Source organism: Arachis ipaensis, chromosome B4 (assembly GCF_059453495.1).
Source record: "Arachis ipaensis isolate K30076 ecotype BB chromosome B4, ASM5945349v1, whole genome shotgun sequence".
Lineage (NCBI taxonomy): Eukaryota > Viridiplantae > Streptophyta > Magnoliopsida > Fabales > Fabaceae > Arachis > Arachis ipaensis.
Window position 1 is genome coordinate 32,390,403 of NC_142439.1, and position 22,754 is coordinate 32,413,156.

A 22,754-nucleotide genomic window follows, 5' to 3' on the forward strand; every position below is an offset into this window, starting at 1 on the left:
AACCGATTAAAATGTAATTGGTTTGGTTCGGTTCGGATTTACATTTTTTTTGTAAATGTACCCGAACCAAACCAAACCGATTAAGAACGGATTGGTTCGGTTCGGGTAATTGGGTACCCGATGACTTTGAAATTCATAAAAAAAAAAAACCAAATTTTTATCTTAAAAATTCAACTAGTACAATAAACATGTAACATCAATAGAAATAATCCAAACATGTTAAACACCAAATACATTAAAAACTAAACTCATTAAAATCCAAACATATTAATAATGAATAATTATTGTCTAATGGAAAAGTCATATATATATTTTTATTTTTTTATTTAATTAATATATGATCGGGTTCGCGGGTTGTTTCGGGTTCCGCACCCCCAAAACCGATACCCGAACCAATCACTAACAAAAGTTATCGATTTAGTTCGAGTTGGACCCAATTACCCGTTGATTTCAGAACCAATTTAATTGGTTCGGTTCGAATTCAGACGGGTAATTGGGTACCTACTACCCGTGCTCACCCCTAAATTTTTCCATATAGTGGGCACAGTGATCCTTGAGAGAGAAAGCAATTTGCTTTGTCATTTATCTTTTGGCATGAATTTAATCTTCACCTAGTATGAACTATATATACTATCGTCAAAATTTCAAAAGGTATTTTTGGTGGGTTAACTCGAACAATATATCGTCATTTCTGAAGACTAATATTTTATTTTATTCTTTGAAGTTGAAATCATTCAATTACAAAATATAAGTATGAAAAACTTATATGTATAACAATTTTGGATGTATCTCTAGCTAGTTTGAACCTTAACAAAAATTTAAATATTTAATATATACGTCAGACACAACCCAGTAACCCTAGTTGGGTTACTTTCAATTTAATATGCAATTTGGATTAAAGGATACAAAAGTTGTATCATAATGCGTTTTTCACCTTTGATTTCATGATTTCGAAGAAATATTTATCACAATTCACAAGAAAGCATTGATTGTACATTGGCACAAATCCATTTATGATTTATCTGTTTCCTTTTGACCAATTAGATTCAAAGTCCTAACTCTTAAGCCCTCTGATGAATATAATTCTTAATTAGCAACGGAAAAAACTTCCTAATATAAGAGCCACTCATATTGTTTTGGTGCACCAACAACATAGCTTGTTAGTTACATAGTGGGTCGGGCTACTGACAGGAGTTTGAGATTTGTGGTTCGGCTTGTTTTAGATTTGATTTAGTTTGACTTGTTTTATTAAATAGGTCAGGTTTAAATTTTTTATAAAATTTATTAGTTAAAAAAGATTAGGTCATAGACTTTAAAAAATATAAAATTTGTTGGGCTAATTCACCAAAATATTTTTTTGTAAAAATAAGTTATTTTTAGTTTAGACTTTCACCTATCACTATATATTAAACACAAAACAAAGCTAAAAAGAATCAATAATCAAGACTAGTTAAGATTATAATTTTTGTTCAAAAATAAATTTATGAATTATAAATATAATTATGATATGTGACTAATGATTGTTATATAAATAAATTATGTTTTATAAATTATAAATTATAAAATTTAGAATAAATTTAATATTCATTTTAAATTTTTTAAGTTTATTATTTTAAATTTTATTTTACGAAATAGACTTTTTAAATAAGCTCGTATCTTTGTCGGACTTTAAACAAGTCAGACCCAAATTCTGAAAAAAAGCTTATAAGAAATAATAAGTCTAAATTTAAAACATCTACTTATAATATAGATCAAACTCATCCAAACCAAAGTTCGAATCGACTCAGCCTATTTCTACTCCTAATCAAATACAACATTATGATTATGATTGGGTGTTATAGTGTCTTCTTGCTCAAGGAAATAATCTTTTTGTTTTGTCCAATGTTTATGTCCACCGAGCAAAAGTCATTTAGGTTGTCATTTAGCACACACCGACTTTGTATCCCATGATACGATAAGATTCCCTTCAATCCATGTAGGGTAGACCTACTTTTCACATATCACTTGCCCAAATCTAATTCCCCTCTCATTCACTTATATTTAAGTGAGGTTAGAGTCCAATTAGAGAACTAATTATAAATGAAGCTAGAGTCCAATTAGAAAACTAATTTTTGGTATTCAATTTTAAATATTTTTTAATATTTTTGTTTTATTTTTATATTTAGAATTTTTTTACTTAACACTTATCTCTCATCATTGATCATTCTCCTCCGACCATTATTACCATAATACCATCTCTCAATATTACACTCGACGCTATCACTATATTGTCATCATTTCTCATTGTCCATTATTTTTCTATTTCTGTTATTATTACTGCCATCAATTACATGGTCTAAACCTTAAATCATAATTATAAATCCTAAATTTTAAACCCTCTAAAAGGTAAAGGTTAAAAAAGTAATTTTAATACTAAGAAAAAAAGTTAACCAATGTTAATTAATTTAAAAATTGCTATATTCATATATTAACTAGAGGAGTTATTTGCCAAATATGAATACCTAAACACATACAATACAAGATATTTAGAATTTATAATTTAGTGCTTAAGACAATTTGGAGCATCATTAGTCATGAGACGAATTTCTTCAAATTATACTTTTCAGGTAGGTATACTTTAATATGTGATTTTTATTCATATGCGATGTTACTGTAAAATGGATATCAATAAAAACTTTTGATTTAACTACTATTTACTATCTCAAAATTTCTTTTTGTCTAAAAAGAATTAAATTATATATAAAAAAAAAGAATTAAGTTATTTCATTGTTCTGAGTGAATGAAAAGAAAGACAAGATCTGAGAGATGGCGAGCATGTTATTTTATGCATAATTTAAGTTTAGTGTTGATCACACTTTGTAATGATTTTATATTATTAAATTTATTTAGGATGAGAAATATAGTTTTTGTTAGTTAAAGTGAGTACTTTAACAATGAATGCTTTCTTTACAACGGTTGCAAGGCATGAGGGGCATGTTGATAATGCCATGATGATAATCAAATTTGACTTTGTAGAAATTTATATTAGTGGTCCCTTTTCTTAGAAATGAATTCCTCGCTAGCCATTCTACTAGCAAAGAGGCCCCCTCTTGTTTCTTGTCGCTATATTTTTAACTTGTTGAAGCAAAGTGCATTATATTGCTAGATCGAAAGATTCCCATTATAAAAAAACACACATTAAAAAAAGGAGGGAATTGCTATTTAAATAATTAAATAGCATCAAAGATATGGAAAAATAATTCAAATTATCCTCAATATTATCTTTTCTATATGAATTTTTCCCATGTTTTTGTTATAGTAGTTATTGGTTGTAAGGTTGATTTTTAGTTGTTTAAATGGTTAGTAAGAGAATAATTTCTTTGTATTGATAAGTCTAAGTAATTTTAGGTTGTCAATCGACCAATAAAATATTAGAAGAAAAATAATAGAAAAGAATGATCAAATGGGTAAATATTTAGAGTTTAATACGTAAAGAAAATTTATAAAATTATCATCAAATAGTATTTGTTGATTTGGATAACCATTCGAACAGTAAACATGAAAGTTAGTTACTTTTTCAATGTAGTGTGTACAGAAAATACATCAAATTATTTAACATAAGTTGGTTGGTGACTTTTTGAGGGTCCACTTGACTCTCACTCTCTATAGCATGCCTGTTCATATATGACAGAACAATCAAGCATGGCCAACACGATAATCGTGTTTCTTCATATATGCACTCCTAAGGAACAAACATTTAGTGCAGACATGGCTTACCATAATCTCCTGAGACAACAATAACCCATGCATTCATCCTCCTCTCCTGTAGGTTCCGAGTGTTCATTTCTTGATACACAAAAGACAACTCTCCTTTTTCTACCATCCATTAATTATTCCTATTATATAGAGTCCAAATTTTGTTTAATCCATTTTTTATTTTGTATTTCAATATATACTTTATACCGATGAATGATTTGGTAATTAATGTTTTGTACATAACTACATATAACATGGTGATTTTTATTTACGTTTAGATACATGATTAATACTCGTCAATAAAAATGTTTCACTCAATCATACTAAAAAAAACTTTGGTTTTGTTAAGAAACTAACTTTTTTTTTATCCAATATCAACCAATATATATTAACTAATTATTGACCGAGAAAAAATTAGTTTCCCTTTTCCCTAATATCTTTTATCCAACACAACCGTAAGAGGTCGTTGCCTAAAGTTAGTTACTCATTAGAACTCAAATAACTGTTTATTTCATTCTACATATGCAAACTATAGCACAAACTACTGTATATATACAGTAATACAAAATCTACCACGTAGAGAACTCATATTTTGGAACCTTTGTGGTGTTTTGCCTGTGAGTCAAGTTTGTATAGTGAGAGTTCTTTTACACTAACAAGACCATATCCTATGATCTAACCTTAGAGATTTTGTCATGACTACACTAATAAGTAATAACTTATGTATGAGTCTCCAAAAGCACTCAAGAATTTCTCATTCCTTCAGGCGATGTAAATCCTTGAGCATCTTCAGTGAGACGTTTCATAAGGTTCATAACAGCGGGAAGAAACCTCGATGAAATCGATAGTATCCCAGCAAGCTGCAATTTGGCAAAATAAATGCTGGTCACTTTCCCTAGTTGATATCATTGCCATAGTTGGAATATGGTTCCAACAAATTAAACTCAATAATGGCAAACATGAATTTCAACAAGTCAGCTATACTTGTTCTTATCCTTAATGAATTTTTCCTCTATGTGATGTGCTGCTATGTATGAAAAGATGGCATGACAAGCAATCTTATAAGTTTAGCTAGTGCGTGTATTTGTGCACATAGCATTGTTATTCCATGAATTCAATAAAGTAGACAGAAAAACAACCATAACAAACAGAAGTTTCACTATTACTCACAGTGCCATTTCGAAACTCTCCTTCTATATTCATGTTCACCCAAATGGCCTTCCCAAGTACAAAGACAACAAACGTAACCAGCAAGTAAAGCGGATTTCTGTTTCAAGTAAAACGTTAGCAACTATTAACAAAAATAGTTAACTTAAAAGATAGATTTCAGGTTATAGGAAGTAATATTTACTTTAGAAGCAGCATAAATTCATTAAAACCAAGAACAACCATTGCCAGTATAGCCCAAGCAGGCGGTAACCAATTGTTGTTTCGCTTGTACGCCTCCTGAACCCACAACCGAAAATCAGGAAGGAAATGAAATAGCATCAATGTTAAAGAAAGGAACATGAACATAAACATAATCATAAAAGTACAACAGTCAAAACCTTACTAACTTACCTGAGCCGAAATAGCTTGAGCAACTGTATACTCTGTCTCTTTCTGGAACTGCCTCCACAGAGACTTGCATTGCACTGGAGTGAGAAGTGTATCTTTTGGAGGAACCTACATTTGTCGTAGTTTTGTAAATATTATACTGATGGTTATAACATTATCAGAGAAGAAAGAAATATTATTATGTACTACCTCCTCCCATGTGCTTGAGGCCAGTGGATCAGTAGAAACTCCTCTCCTTGAAGATGCAACAGAAACAGTTCCATCCATGAGAGCTGAACGGAGTATACTGTCAATTTGATCTGGCCTCTCATCCAAGCGTATGGCAGCCATATCCGATAGAAGGTTAAGGGACTGACAGATGGTAATAAAATACATTTTATATGGGCCAAGCGACGAGTAATTTCCAATATAATTTCAAATTTAAGCACAATGAAACAATTGGAGTTTGCACAAATTACCACTGTGCGAGCTTCCTGTGTAATAATTTTAATATCTTCCTTCCCAGTCCAAACTCTAGGGATTGAATTATTGTCATGATTGAAGACAGTAGAGAACCTAAAAGATACACCAAGAACCAACAAACCAACAAATTAATCCAACATATGAATGCATTAATTCATCTAAGAGAAGAAAATTGTGTACGAGATATGATGTATAAATACAAACCCAACAGCACTCACCAAACATACCAAATGAACAACACGGATGAGCTTTATATAAAACAATCTTTACCTATCTTTCATGAGAATAAGAATCTTCCCAGCTTCATCTCTTGCTTTGTTCTCCACCAGTTTTCTTGCATAGTCCCTTAAGCTTTGTTGCATTCTTTCAGTTGTTTCTTCATCAAGCTCAAAACCAGAAATGGAAGACAGAAATTCAGATACAACAGCTTCAGTCTCACGTTTAAGAAGTTTTCGAATTGAAGGCCAGGTATCCTTTTCCCCAGTTTCAAATATGCACTCCACAGGATCAACCAAGGCCTTGGCCAGTTGTTCCTGCGAACAAGATACTTGTACTTTAGTGTTGATAGAGATTACATGCATCCAAAGAGCTTAACCAGTTAAATCTCCATTATGGCAGCAATATGACCTCAAAATTATTCATTATTGCAGATAATTTTGCATCGCGCACAGACATAGCATGTGAATCAATATCGCGACGAAGTTTGTCTCGCACTCTGGAAGCATCCCAGCTAGCCTGTCTTACAGCAGCATCTGGGGATAAAAAAGCAATTATTAATATTAAAATCCAATCGTTAGGAGCGTGCATTTTAGTGATAGTATAAAAAGTTTCACGTTAACAAAGTAGAAAAATAGAGAGCTAATATAAAGTATGTTCATATAAGAAATATTCATAAACACTAGAGAAAAGAAACAGAAAGCATACTCAGCAGTTAGAACTAAAAAGATGGATCCAAAGACGTAGAAAAACTAAAACTCAATCTGTTAGAGAAAATATGAAATTAAAGAATTGCAGAAGTTACCAAGAGATTGTGTTTCAAATTTAAAGGATTGATTTTAAAATTATAAATCAATAAACTGAATATAAAAGTTAAAATTTTAAATACTATTCAAAATTTTTGGTGTATACAGTACTATGCATAAGAATTATGTTACCAGCAGATCCTTTGTCAAACTCAAGCATAGATGATCGAGTCCACATGCGAACAGCGGCAGCAAAACCTTTTCCACTGTTTAGTGATTGTTCCAATTTAATCTTGAAACTATCTAGAGCTTTAGAACGTAGATGGCCCAACATTGTTGAATAGGCAGGGAACACAAACTGAAAAGTTGACAATAAAAACAATATAAATCTTACTATACCACTCATGGAAGCTCAAAAACACAAGTATATTTCCCACAAGGATAAGTTAAATAAATCCAATATCAGATCACTAACATCAAAGCGTTTTTAAATTAACTATTCAAGATTTTAGGAGAGATGGTTTCACTATGACCAATCTGTAAGAGTTCATATTAAATGTGTAAGCTGGTAATACTGTAAGCAATGCATAAAATATGTTTATTGGAACATATAAATTATGGAATTGTAATCAGCACCGGGCTGCTGCAAAAGTCATCTGATTAGATCAAAACTGAATTAAATAATTAACTCAGAATAGGACTCTATGAACAAGAAGCCTCACATCAAGTGCCTTGGACAGCAAATGCTGCCGTTTTGCATTTCGCACACCTTCATCAAAGAACATTGCCTCTGCATCATATCTGTTGAGAACATGTTATCAGCAATATCTAGAAAGAAATATAAAAGTTTTAGAAGACGCAAAGTAATCCAAAACTATGATATGGAAACTTCTCCATCGACAAAACAGAGGATCTAATGACAAGTTGGACACATTACCAACTTCTAATTCACTGATATATTTTTTCTTGCTTTTACAGCAGATATATTTTTTTACTAAGGTACAACATAAAACAGCAAGTCAAGTAGTTATTTAACATAATTTTATCGACTAAATACTAAATTTCAACAGAACTGGATCTTACTGTGATAGATAGGCATCAATAATTGAGCTCAGCTTTTCCCCAAAACCACGTACTGGACCTTGTTGAACAGCTTTCTCCAATGCCAACCAAACCTAAGCCAATTCATTGCATGATATTAGTTTTCAAGAACTTCTTATGCAACTTACAGTAGAGGGGAACGGATGAGCACCTTATCAGAGCACAAGCGGCTAAACTTTTCATCAGCTATCTCTTCACAACGCACGGTGGCAACCATCACCTTTTAAATAAAATGGTAATATTTAAAACCAATGCACAATGACATGACATCCCAAAAATTAGATTTGTAAGGAAGTAACCTTGTCTTGAATGCGAGAAAATAAAGAGGTATCCACCTTTAGATCAATAAATGTGCTGTAGTCGTTATCTGTTAAATAATCTAGCAAGGGATACCTCTCAAATTTGCAAAAAAGCCCATTTTATGAGTTTTTCCAAATAGGATCATAAAAAACCTTATGAGCTGGAAGATCAAGATCCTTATTCTCTCGTATGACTTTCCATATATTCTGTGCACTAATAGAAAATCCAGAAGCTGGCACAGCACCACGCCGATCGCCAGCAAGACCTCCAGGTGATATAGAATGAAAGAAACGCTTCCGCAATTGAGCAACCTGTACGACAAAGGAAAGAATCTTGCGGAAGAAGTCCAAATAGATTTCGGAATTTCAATATTTTCATTGACAGTTATAGGCCGAACAATGTCAAGAAGAACCCTTGACAATGTTTTGAAAAAAGGATGAATAAGAAACCATTCCAGCACAAGGTAAATGCAGTATGCCTTTACAAGCTACTAGAACCCATGAACTGTCCCATAAAAAAGGTACCTCTGTTATAAATTTATCCTCCTTGTCCTCATAGCTTGACAAAGCAGTAACCTCCACCTTCATTTCAAATGATTTATCATACATATGACAAATTTCAACAGTTAAAGTGACACAAGAGCTGGGGAAAAGAGAGTCTTCTTACATTAAAGAATTCACTAAGAGGAGTATTTTTATGAGCTTGTGGTTTTGGTACTGCATCCCAAATCTGTGGAATAGATATTGATGTCACAAGATAAATTAAAATGCCGCTGAAGAAAAAGAAGAACCATAGGAAAGAAAAATCTCAGAAACTTGGAAGAAATAAAATTATCACCTTTTGGATATCATCTCTTAGAATAGGCTCCAGATGCTCAAATGGGGTCTTCACAGATTGCCAGAAAAATGATCAACATCAAATAAAACAAAGAACTACGGGTACATTCTCATGCATCAAGGACTATATATCTAATAAACCGTTCATGCAAGAGACCACTACTCTACCTTGTGAAAAATTCAACTTTATTTAGAAGAATGGGAAGCAATTAATGATCCTAAGACTAATTGATCATAAAGGCTTGATCCCTTGTCAAGGACAAATAACTGTTAGGTTAAGGCTCATGAATGGTTTCATATATGTAGCATCGAGAAAGGAAAATAGTATTATATACCTTTGTTTTATCACGAATGACAAAAAGTAACGTAGTCTTGCGCGGGCTGAATAAACGCATCATGGCCTACAGATAAAAGAAAAGACTAAATTGTATAAAACTAAATATCAGCTAGAGGAGACTTCTTCATGGCTGCAAAGCTACCTGAAAAACTGTTTTCAAAAGTGGTTTGTTCGCAGCATGTTCCCGGCCTATATCATGACACCACCTGTGAATAAGAAGGAGTCTTCAACATTGAACAATAATTCAAAATGAATTCAAGTTTGTCTAGCCTCCAAATTTCTCATATTTTTCACTTACTCTTGAATCCAACTACTACTTTTAAGTTTTAACTCAAAAGGAAATGAGGAAAACAGGATTTGCAAAGATTGCTGTATGTACATTTCATGATCAGACTTACATGTTTATCAAAACGACGTCAGATATTGCCAAAGCAAAAAGAGCACTCTGTTTCTCAAAAGCGGTATCATCCTGTATGTTAGGTTTAAAACCACAAAAACAGGAGTGATGGAGTTGTGGCATGCATGATGAGCTCCAATACAAACATGTAAAAACAATTATTCATAATCTCAATGATATATTGTGGTGATTAATAGGAAGATTCTGTTAAGAGAGAATAGATTACCTCACCCCTCTCTCTTCCATCAGTACCCTCTAAATCCATAGCAATTGTGAATGGTTCAATCCCAACACATTTGGCTATCCAAATCCCCTTGGTCGTTTGAAATCTACAACAACACACACGATATTCAAATTCAATTAAGAAACGTTATTTGTACTCATGTCTCTATTCAATAGCTTGGAGAGATAAAGAGCTAACCTTCCCTTAAATGCATCCATCTCTCTGAAATTTGTGTGGAAAAGATGATTGAGTAAGGTGCTCTTTCCTGCTCATGAGTCGAACAACGAATTAATGAATGAATGATGAAAGTTGAGAAAATGAGTGAATGAAAGAAGAGAAAGTAGATTACCGCTACTTTGAGGACCCATGACAGAAACGACGGCATAAGAAAGGGCACAGTGAGAGAAGTTAGTGCTGGTGATGAAGCTGTGGAGGCCATCAACGTTGAAGTTACCTTTCTCATCGATGAGTTGAGTGCAACAACAATCATCTTCTTCCTTCATCGTGCGCTATACCGAACAGTAATCAAAATCAAATTCCAACTTGAGAAGAAGAAGAAGAAGAAGGAATGGAAGCAAAGAAAAATTCTTCATTCTTTCCTTCCCCCTCTCTGTCTTAAGCTTGACGTGCTTCCTTTTTCCTTTAACTGCCACGTCTACATCCTCAAGCTGTCACTATTGAGTATTGACTACTCTCTTTTTTCTTGTTTTTACTTCCATTTTAGGAAACATTCTATTCTATCCTATATCCTATAGATAAAAAATATTCAATAATTAAAATCAAAATTTAAAACAGACTGAAACGACATGAACCCCGAAAATACAAAGGAAAAACCAAAAAAGCTTAACACTTAACAGTGGTGGATGCTGTGTGCCTTATACATTGAGTTAATACGAAAATATGTAACCAAATTTAAGTCAAAAAGTATAATATACAAAATATAAATAAAGTATATAAGCTAAATTCAAATATTTCATATTAATATAATTAATTAATATTAAAATAAATTAAAATTGAGCAACTTTTATGCAATTACTAGACTTTTTATTAAATACAGTATATTACTTAAAGGAAAATGCGCCAAAACTCTTTTTAAAATCGAAAATGATTAGTAACCAAAGAAAATCAGCCAAAAACAGCCTATTTAGCATTTATTAATTGTTGCGACAATTAATTAATGCTAAATAAGACAAGTTCTAGCGGTTTTTTTTTTGTTTACCTAGTATTACCCTTTTAAAATTTACTCTCTCCGTAAATTTATTAAACTATCTAATTATCCACAATTATAATTGAGTTTTTCGTTTTATTTTCTTTTTTTGTGAGAATAGAATCCAATTGTTAATCAAATATAATTCGTGTGAGACTAGGTCAGAAAGTATTAATACGCTTGCCATGTATTTTAATTGTACATTGCGGTGATTGCATTTCTATCTTTCTGTACCGCTTCCCTTATCAAATCCACCGAAAACACTAACATGCTTCCATTCCCATTTATGTCATATTAATAAATCATTTTGATGTTCAGTTGTTCACCTTCTTCACGAGCCAGCAAAGTCTCTACTTAATTTGAATAGAAACAAATTTAAACATGAAAATAAGAAGAAATTCCATATAATAAAATTATATAAATATACTTGGGAAGAAATACAATCACGCTACAAATAAGTATATGATGCATATCTCCTTTCTACGGCCCATATCAATTTGTATGACCAGGCTCCGTTTCAGCCCAATGGGCTTCACACAAACGCCACGGGCCCATACAATGAACCGGGTATTTGTACTAGAAGATGATGGGTATACCCAGTAAATAAAAAAACTATATTATAGTGAATAGTGAATTAGTGATAGCGATACACTTTAAACTTAATTATATGCCTCTCTAATCCTTTGAGTTTATGACTATGAGGACAATTAAATCGATAATAATAAGAATCTTAATAAGAATTTTCTGTTTTTCTCCGTAGAGTTTTTAGTGCATTCTTCTCTAGCACATTTTACTTTAATTTATAAACAGTTCTCTGGTTGAACTGAACCCAACGTGGTTCCAGCGGCATGGACGCAAGAAGCTTGAGCAACTTGGTTCTTGTAGGTGAGCTTCACATTTTCCAACTTTATGCCACTGCATGGGTTCTTTGGACTACAACCAAAATTCACAGCTACCTCTGTCGCTGATGTTCCATTAATATTTTTGTATGTAACATCACTGATCTTCACTCCAGAGGCCTATAAAGAAAAACAAAATCAGTCTTTTATATAGCGTAGGCCCAATAGGCCCAAAAAAGACTCTGGATTCTGGAACTAACCTGACCGGGGCAGCCCTCGTTGTCCGGGCAGTAATTCTGGTCAATGAGAATGGGATTTTGAGCGTTGACCATGATTGCGTCTTGGAAAATGACGTCTCTCACAAATCCTGTGCTGGGTCTACCCCAACTCTTTATTCTTACTCCGTTTTGAGTCCCGGTGAATGTAACCGTTTTAACCGTCACATTTTGTACACCAGCCTCCTTCAGTTCCTTTCCCAAGCTCCCAATGCTGTAATTAAATTCAATTCCATCAACATTAATTCATGGAATCATATATACATTATTATTCTTAGTTTCTTATTATTACTATTGTTCTAGCTATTATTACCTAATTCCATGGCCAGGACCACATGCTATGTTTTCAATCCACAAGTTTGTGGTGCCAGGACCGATGGAGATGCAGTCGTCGCCGGTGCGGATCTTGGAGCTGAGGATAGTGACGTGGGAGGAGCCTTGGACGTGGATGCCGTCGGTGTTAGGGCTGTTTCCTGCGGCGGTGACAGAGACGCCTTGTACCATAACGTTCTGGCATACGTTGATGACTATGTGGAACAATTGGCTGTTCAATGAGCTCAATCCACTAATGAAAATGTTGTTGGAGTTGCTGAACAGCAGTGTCTGTATGTAACACACACCAAATCAAATTTTCAAATGATCTGAATTCTGAAGTAACACATATAATGGAACAGCATTGAAATTGCAACAACAAATTCAATATATACACCAAATGAAAAACTTATTTAACATTATTACTACCAACTCTTCCACTTAGTAATAATTAATATTTAGTTCACCACTTCAACTTCTAGCAACTACAATGAGCAGTTGCAGAAAAAGAAAACCGTTCCACTTCAGAACCAAATTCGTTTTTTTTTCATGAAATTACTTAATTAAACAACGTACCGTGGCTCCGGATGGGCAGCTACCCTTGCCGGAGTTCTTGCAATTCCAGAGGGCAGTGCCTTGGCCATCAAGCAAGCCGCCGCGAATGGATACGCCGTCAACGTGCTCGAACACTATCCAGTTGCCGTTTTTTCCTAAAATATTGTAATCAGAGGGAGCTACCAAGGTGCCCTGGATCTCAAATGAGATTGCCTTGTTGGCACATTGGCCGCTGAAGGTGATGCTGCCAACCAAGAATCTGCCTGGCGGCACCACTATGGAAGCAGGCTGCGTCGAGGCGCATGCCTGGGCCCAAGCACCGGTAAAAGCCTTGGCAGAGTCCGTGCGGCCGTCCGCCTTGGCTCCAAAGTTGAGCACATTGAATGTGGCTGCCGCAGCATTTGGCATACAATAAAGTAAGATCACAGTAACAAGAAGAGGAATAATAATAATAATGGGAGTAGATTTTGATGCTGGGTTCATTTTGTTGGAGAAGGAGTTTGTTCTTTGAGAGGGAGATTTGAAAGAAGATGTAAGGTAGTGGGAAGGTGGAACGGTTTGCGAGAATATTTATAGCTCAGTATTTCGGTGCATCCTACTTTGCGGACTGTGGGTTAGTTCTCTTTCATTTTTCTCATATGCCTTGTGCTTTTTGTTTTGCAGAGTTATCCTTTAAATTTATCCTTTAAAGTTTAAACAGTTTAATTTGAAATACAAATTTTGAAAAACAGTTGGAGTAAAATTAAAATTTAAAAATTCAATTTAAAATTTTTTAAACTTTAACACATCTCAAATATTCCTTAAATATTTCAAAACACAAATTTTACTCCATTCAATCTTTTTTCATTAATTAGTTTAGCATATTTTTTCTAAAAATATTTTTAACGTTTTAAAATAAAATAACTAATAATAATTTAATACTATAAAAATTTGAAAATAAGAGAAAATTAAAGAATATAAAAATTAAACTAAATTTCAATAAATACAATTTTTTAAAAAATTAAAAAATTAGTAATTAAAATTATCGTAATTAAATAATTAAATTTAGAGAATAATATTTTAAAGGATGAATAGTATTTCTTTTTGTTTTGGTATGTACTCAATATATGACAGTGTAAAAATAACTTAACTTGACATAAAATAAATAATAGTACCAATAAAGCAATGGAGAATTCTGCAAATCTTTAATCGTTATCTCATCATCATATTATTTTAAAATAGAGTACATTTAGAGGTCAGATATATTAACGTAGGGCATTCTAATGTCATATATATATATATATATATATATATATATATATATATATATATATATTTTAATTATTTAAAAAATATTATGTAATTAATTATACATTATTAATATTTAATAATTATTTATATTAAAATTTGTTAATAATTTTAATATTTTATTTTATATTTTTTAATTATTATTATTATTTTATTATATTCTAATAAGTCAATCATTAATAATCGATAATTTAATAATTTTAATTTTACACTAAATTATATTCTAACATCAAATATGTTAATGTAACACTCTTTGATACCAGTTTAGATAGTTTTTCTTTTCAACTTTTTTTTAACAATATTATATAATCAATTATATGTAAATTAATATTTAATGATTAATTATATTAAAATTTATTAATAATTTTAATATTTTATTTAATATCTTTTAGTAATTATTATGATTTTTTTTTATATTTTTATAAATCAATAATTTTAATATTTTATTTTATATCATTTTAAAAGTTATCACAATTTTTTTATATTTGTGTGAATATTATATATAGTATTTTATTTTATCATTTATAACCATATATTTAAGAGTCAAGTATGCTAATGTGGCTTGTTTTAATGTCAGTCTATATATTGATGCTATTTTTGAAAAATATTATCTACTAAAAAATTAGATTTGATAATATTTAATGATTAATTATGGTGAGATTTGTCAATCATCAATATTATATTATTATTATCGTTATATTATTCTACAAGGGTTACATTTTGGTTATAAATATATTTATTAGAAGTGGAAACGATGCTAAATTTATTGGGTCAACCCGCGTAACCCGCCAAAAAAGATGGGTTGGGCTGAAAAATTGGGACCACCAAAAAAACAAAAGCTCGCCTAACTCTCTTAGTTTTTTTTTTTTTGCAAAGGGGTATTTTTTCAATTTTTTTTTTTGCCAAAACACAACTTCTTCCAACCTAACTTACAAGAGTATGAAGATAAAAATTGAGTGTTTTGGATTATGTTTATTTTGCTTTGGAGACAATATTTATAATTATATTTTGGATGAAAACTTGGTTTATAATTATATTTATTAGATATTTATAATTACAAAGACTTTAATATTTGTGAATATAAAAAATATATTTTTTATGCTTTTAAAAATTATAAATTTATTAATATGATTGTGAAATTAAATTATATATATTATTTAGTAGGTAATAATAATAATAAAAAAAAAAAAGCTTTGGCGGGCTTAACCTGTCAGCCGGCAATTAAATAGGGCGGGGTAGAATTCTAGGACCGTCTTATTAGGTGGAGCAGGCTTCCCCACGTGACGTATTACATTATGGTGTTAATTTGCGTATACTCTTTTCTCAACCATTTTTTTAAAGAGATATTATGTAATCAATCATATACAAATTAATATTTAATAATTATTTATATTAAATTTGTCAATAATTCTAATTTTTTTTCTATCTTTTTAATATTTATTATTATGATTCTTTCTTATATTTCAATAATCAATAATAATTAATAATCATCATTAGATTATTTTATAACGAATTATATGCCGACATCAAACATATTGGCACATTCTGGTATTAATTTGAATACCTCTTCTTTCTCAATTAATTTTTAAAAAAATATTATATAATTAATTATACCCAAATTAACATTTAGTGACTATTTTCTCTACTTAAATTACTACTACTACTACTACTTATTATTATTATTATTATTATTATTATTATTATTATTATTATTAATGACTCAAATTTATGAATGTCCTGTTCAGCTTGCATCAAACCAGAGAAATTCAATATCCAAGTTTTCGTTACTGCTGGCATTAACGTGACATATGACATGCATGTCAGAGTTTCAAACAATGCAAGTGTAAGTATGCTTAAATTTAAAGTCTTGAGTTCAAAGTTTATCCACCAATGAATTAAGCCACCATCTCCTGTTCAATTATTATTTTTGAGCTAATCAGGGTTATTAACTTATTATACGACCCAATTTTTCAAAATTTGTAGTATTCTGTGTGGTGCACTTCTATGTTTACTGTATATAAATTACGTGCATCTCAAGTTCTCAACATTCTCCTATATGTAGCTGCCTTTATGCACAATAACTTATGTCAACAGATTTGAAATTTTGGACAATATCATTGAATTATGTAATGACGATCAATTGAAGCATGCATAAAGCCTAGATAGCTGGATTCATTCACTTCATCGATCTATTGCAGAAAATAACTTCAATTATAATGCAAGATTTATTAGTTTAGAGTTGTATATTTTTAAATTAAAGACACCAATAGTCACCAAAAATTGATAGTCACCAAAAAAAAATTAAAGACACCAAAGTAGAAAGGACACTTAAATTAGTTTGTAGTTTTCCTTTTGTATTTTTATTTGAGAAACGAAAAAGTAAAAAAGAGAAATTAAAATAGAAAATAAGATTATTGGTTTTTCTTTAGATCGTTCACAAAAACGAGATAATGTCCAAAAAAAATTTCAGCTCACCCCTTCGACATTGCCATTAGGTTAATCTAAAACCCAATACATACAAATTAAAACTCAAAATTTCAGCAAACATAAACAAAACAACATCATTCTGTTATGTATAAACAAGAATATCAAAATTTAGTTCATACAAAAAAGAAAAAAACTAAAAGTATTTTGACGATACATTTTGATATTAACCATGGAAGATTATTTTGTACTTTTGAACGAGGACTTGGCAAACCCCAAGCGGAATTCAAGCACCAGTTATAATATTTAAGAAGAAAATAATGGGCCATATGACCATATCTCACTCATGATTACGTACATCATCAGCATCTGTCATGACTCATGATATTGATATGATTTTTATTCTAAATGAAAGTATATGGATAATTCATGTATAATAGCTAGTAATACAATAGCTAATAATCTTCACCCATATGCATGATCACAGCAATTATAAGTACAAAACTTGCTCCATATATAATTGTCAAATAAACTTTTCTCTTGTAACAGCATATCGATTACCGATAATTTCTTTGGTTTTTTTGGTTTTTTTTTGTTTTCTACTATATTCTCTATTTCGGCAGATGAAGGACTAATCTATGACAATATTGAACTCCATTTAAGAGTTTGTCTTTGCCAATGAGTTGCTGCATGCGCAAAGTAGAATTTGAACCCTTGACACTTACTTAAACAATTCTAATAACAACCATATTTTTATACATATATCAAGAGTATTTGGTACATAAATAATTTTTTTTAAAACATATTTATTATTAATTAAATTACATGACACTACGTAATTAAATGTATATATAATAAAATTATCTTTAATATACATAAAAATGAGGAGTTCTAGGGAGCTAGTAAATTTTGTAATTTGTATAGCCATTAATTAGCCATTATTAGTATTTTTAATGATGTTGAGATTATATTTAATAATATAAAATTGTTTACTTTTCTTTTACTGATTAAGGCCCAATTTTTTTTTGGTGACTAAATAGAAAAGAAAGAAAAAAAAGAGACAAAACTAAATTAATTGGCTAGGGTCATATCTAAATCTATTAGATGTTGAACCTCACTCCATGGTTGGCTCCAATTCGAGTGAATGTCAGCGACTACTTTAGCCATACAATCTGCAATACTATTTGCAGTCATCTGGATTAAAAGAATAGAGACTCTCCAATTCCAATTCATAACCTCATGTATATGCTTTGCTAAATCCCATTCCGGAATATCCTTACCCATTCTTTGGTTTACCAAGAAAAGAGCTTCTAAACAGTCTGTTTCACAAATAACCTCATGAAATCCACTCTCCCAAGCAAGAAGTAAACCTCTCCAAATTGCATACAATTCAGCAAAAAGAACACTGCACACTTCGACTTTTCCAGTGCAACCTTTCAACCAACATCCATCAGGATTGCGAATGATACAACCAAAACCAGCATAGCCAAAAGGAACAAATCAACTAGCATCACAATTCAATTTAACAGAATGAACTGGAGGTGGAACCCAATGCAAACAAAGTGAAGGGATTAAGGCGGTAAATAGCTTAATTAAGTTACTTTTAAAAAATAGCTTAAACAATAAATGTTTAAATTAAAAGTAACTTATAAATAAATTATTTTGTATTTGATTTTTTATTTCTAAAAGTGCTTATTTTAAGAGAGAAGTAATAAAAGCTTTTTATTATGAGAGAAGTCATTTTTTTAACTTCTCCATAAGCACTAAAATAGTTTTTTAAAAAGCTGCAATTTAATCTTAAAAATTGTACCAGATATTAATACAATAATACTATACATTTTCATAAATTAAAAGTAAAAAAAAAATAACTTATGAACTTATCCAAACGAATTCTAAATGCTAATTAAATTTTAATAAAATTGGTTCGACAGACTTTTTCTATAAAAATTATATTTTTATTATTATTTTTACATAAAAAAGCAACATTATATTGTAAATTTGGATTAGAAAGGAGAGAACATGGCTGCGTTAACATGACATGGCGACTGAGAAATCAATTATTAATGGTACGAAAATCATTTATTCGTACTCAGTGCATCAACGTGTAACTGGAAAAGTTACCGTGATTACCGTTCAAGTATACAGTGCTTTTGTTTTTTGGTAATTAGTTTGGTTACGTAGTTTGATTCTTTAATTAGTTTCTACATTGTTCCCAAACGTAACGCAGTTTCTTTCTCTAAATTTCAAACTGAAACTGTGCAACTCTTCTCGTTAAAGGGAAAAGAAAAATAAATTAAGAAACTCTATGAAATTCTCTGTTTCTTGTGAAGCCAGTCATGCAAATTATCACGGACTTTTTTCCTTAACATTTTCAAAGTTAAGTTATAAGGCCATCATTTAGTTTCATTCTCATATTTCATAATCTTACAAGTGTCATTCACACACTTTGTCAATGGTATCTATGAATAGGCACGGATTAAGAGGAAAAATTTATGATGAGTAAAAATGAAATGAAAAAGTATAAGAAATTAAATTTTAGTTAGTTAATTAAAAAAATTCTTTTTTTTAGTTAATTAAAAATATTCTTTTTTTTCTTTAAGAATTTAGTATTTATGACTTATAATTAGTATTTAGGGTTAAAAATTTATAATTTAGGTTTTTGAACGTGTAAAATTAAGTAATGTTAGGTAACTAATTTTTTTTAAAGTCAAATGAGTAATTCTTTTAAATTATTTTATTTATTTTAAATTTTAAATTTTAAATTTTAAATCATTAGTCCTAAATTATAAATTTAAATATTAAAGTTGGTTAATATTAATGATCAAAAAGTTATATTTTATATTTTTTAAATAAATAAAAAATTTTAAAAAATTAACTGATATTTATTATAAACAAGTTAACTTCCTAGTATAATAGTATTATTCAAACTAAAATTGTACGTGTGTTGTTATATATGTATAAAAGGTTATTTCTGGATTTAACAAATATAATCAAAATGACCATTTTTAAAAAATGTGGTACGTATATACTTATATATCTTATGTTACACGAAGCTAAGCTTGTCTTTTGCTTATTGGTTTAATGGAAATGATTCATGGTTTTTTTGTCTGAAATAAAATAAAAAAATTATTATTTCTCTAAATTTAATTTTTTAATTTTAATTTTTTAAATATGACCTCTTTTTTAGAGTAAGTTCGTCGCAACCCGACGAACTCTATATTTTTTTAAAGAGTTCGTCTAATTTTGGTGAACCTTCCTTTTAAATTATAAAAAAAAATGACTAATTTAAATTTTTAAACTTTACAAAGGACAATGACAATTATTATCGTCGTCTCAGTAGACAGGAATAAGTCATATTTTTAATAGAAAATAACGTTTTTTTTTAATTTATAATAAAAAATTCTTGTTAAATATATTTTTTTTTATTTTTATAGTTTGTTGGGCTGGGGAGTACGACAAACTCGTCTTAAATAAAATCGTATTTATTTAAGAAATTAAAATTAAAAAATTATGTATAAAAAAATAATTATTTTTTATTTTATTTCTCAGAAAAAACATGATTCATGTGACAACAGGGATTACGGACTTACGATTGAGCATATGAAGATAGTTTTAAAGTACAATTAAATCATTTTGTAGAAAGATATTTATTTTTATATTTATTTAATATAGAGATGATGATAATATTTTTTTAAAGTTACAATAAAATTAATGAATTTTTTAATTACTAAAAATAAAAAATTTTAACTTTCTTGAAAAAAAATTAAAAGCACACTTTTTAATTTTTTTTATACATTATAAACTATATATATATATATATATATGACATAATTATTTAATAAATTGTGATTTTTTTTAATAGCTTTTAAATTTGTTGTACATGTTCTTTTTTTCATGAAACCACTCAAAAAATATTCTTTTGTCAAACAATATTATGTTATTGTTTTTACCATGCGAAACGATTAATAACCGTTAATTACTTTATTATTAATTTGTAAATATTCTTCGATCCTCTATTATTTATAAAATTTAAATACAAATATATACATAAAAAATATGTTATTAAGATTAAATATTTTTTTAGTGTAAATTTTAAAGTTATAACGAAGTAATAGGTGTCTAATCGATTAAACATATATTTTATATGCTAGTACCAAAAATCACATATTACTTATACTTTTAAAGTTTAAGTGTCTATAATTTTAAACACTTATATGATCTTATTCTCATCTTAGTTTCATAAATATTTACAAGAATTGTAAACCCCGAGTAATTAGTAAATAACTAACCAATAAATTGATTATTAATCAAGTGATTAGAAAAGGGGATCTGATAATTTAATGTGATAGAGAAAATTAAAACGAGAATTTTAACACTAATTTTAAAAAATTTGACCACAAATTAGGCCGAACAGGTCGAACCGAATGAACCAGGCCCAAGTGAGCCCAAACCCACCTAAACACCCATGTATATAAGCTTGCTTCAGCCACCTCGTTCCCCAAATCATTCATGAAACACGATTAAGCTTGAGGAGAGCAAGCTTGAAAACCTAACCCTCTCCCAATTTTCAATCTCACATAACTTTTGATCCGGAACTCCGATTGACGAGCTGTTAGTGGCCACGCATTCGTCTCGGAGTCCTCTTCATTTCTATCCGAAAAAATGGAAAGAAACTATGTATATTGCGCCCATTTTCCTTCCCCCTTTCTGAATTCACGTTTTAGTGTGGGTATTGAGTGATTTTGGTGATTTTGATGGTTTAGGGATACTTTAGCGGTGGATAATTGTTGAGTTTTATCCAATTAATTTGTGGGTAAGGTAAGAAATCATTACTTTCCCTCTAATTTATCAATTTCATGAGATTAGGATTTTGAAGATTTGTATGTATATGAAATTGTATGACATTAGGTTGTATATATGTGAAATTGAAGTCAAATTGGTGAAGTGGTATACTTGAATTGGAACTTTTGGTGGCTGAGACCTATAGCACTTGATTTGGAACCTTGGAGGCTTGAATTGAGGTATTTGAGATTGGGGAGAAATGGGCCAAGGTATGGTTTTGGTTTCTCGTATTTAATATGTAAGGTTTTGTAAAAACATAGGCTAGTTGACCATAAGTTAGGTTAAAGCATGTATGTATGTTAGGAGTTAGTAATCTTAATGAAATGTCACGTTATCTTGAAATTGGGTTGTTGATTGGCAATTATGTTGAGGATTGATGAGAATAACTAATGAGAATTGTGAATTGTGATAGTTGACGAGGATATTGAATGATGATGATGATAGTAAGATGATTTGTGAATTGTGTTGTATTGGTTTGTGAAATTGTATATGATAAAAATGCTAGTAATTGGGTATTTACATGTGATGGAAGAGATGGAATAGGTATAAGATTATTTTGTACATGATTAGTGCTGATTTGGGGTGTGAGTTATTGGTTTTTGAAAGAAACTTGGTGAAAATAGAGGTTTTAGATTTGTTGAGAAAAACTGGTTTTTGACCGAATTTCGGCAAGCCATAACTTAGATTTCAGACCCTCAAATGGTCTCAATCTTGTTTCATATAAAAAATTGGGTCCATGAAGTTTACGCCGTTCGAAGAACGGATGAAAAATGTTTTACAACGAAAGAGTTATGCCCATCTGAAGTTTAGTGCAAAAAGTGAAGGATGGTCTAGAGTAATTGAATTGAGATGTTAATAATGAGATTAGGGATGATTGTGTGTGGCCGGAATGGTCGAGATGTATGAGTGGCTGGAATGGTCGAGAGGGCTAGGTTTGTGTGCGATCCCGCTTGCTTGTTAACTTGAAAATGTATTCAGATGACAAGTTGAGGACAAAAGTTCCCTCTCTTGTCATGATGGGATGTGGGGAAGGTAGAAAGGCACTCTCCTTCACATTCTTTCTCCCACATTCTTCTCTGGTTGCAAGGTGGAAAGGCACACTC

At 30.5% G+C, this 22,754-nt stretch overlaps 2 protein-coding genes across 3 annotated transcripts; both read right to left on the reverse strand.

Annotated features, from left to right (window-relative positions):
• Positions 1-4,222: 4,222 nt before the first annotated feature.
• LOC107639140 (protein ROOT HAIR DEFECTIVE 3 homolog 2) lies at positions 4,223-10,661 on the reverse strand. 2 transcript variants are annotated; one of them, XM_016342570.3, is made up of 22 exons: positions 10,260-10,661; positions 10,109-10,175; positions 9,914-10,016; positions 9,689-9,759; positions 9,433-9,496; positions 9,289-9,354; positions 8,955-9,002; positions 8,784-8,846; positions 8,642-8,698; positions 8,270-8,428; positions 7,969-8,037; positions 7,800-7,891; positions 7,439-7,517; positions 6,909-7,074; positions 6,382-6,506; positions 6,025-6,287; positions 5,751-5,847; positions 5,482-5,643; positions 5,296-5,400; positions 5,087-5,181; positions 4,906-5,002; positions 4,223-4,595 (listed from the first exon to the last, which is right to left on the reverse strand). In XM_016342570.3, the coding sequence occupies exons 1-22, from the start codon at positions 10,411-10,413 to the stop codon at positions 4,479-4,481; spliced, it is 2,319 nt and encodes a 772-aa protein (XP_016198056.1). In that variant the 5' UTR covers positions 10,414-10,661; the 3' UTR covers positions 4,223-4,478. The 2 variants fall into 2 exon arrangements, with proteins under 2 accessions (XP_016198056.1, XP_020976737.1); XM_021121078.2 differs by lacking the exon at positions 8,642-8,698 and having other exon boundaries at positions 10,260-10,596.
• Positions 10,662-11,821: 1,160 nt separating this feature from the next.
• On the reverse strand, positions 11,822-13,581 carry LOC107637683 (polygalacturonase-like). The gene is made up of 4 exons (XM_016341053.3): positions 13,120-13,581; positions 12,545-12,834; positions 12,217-12,445; positions 11,822-12,136 (listed from the first exon to the last, which is right to left on the reverse strand). The coding sequence occupies exons 1-4, from the start codon at positions 13,579-13,581 to the stop codon at positions 11,918-11,920; spliced, it is 1,200 nt and encodes a 399-aa protein (XP_016196539.2). The 3' UTR covers positions 11,822-11,917.
• Between the last annotated feature and the right edge of the window lie 9,173 nt (positions 13,582-22,754).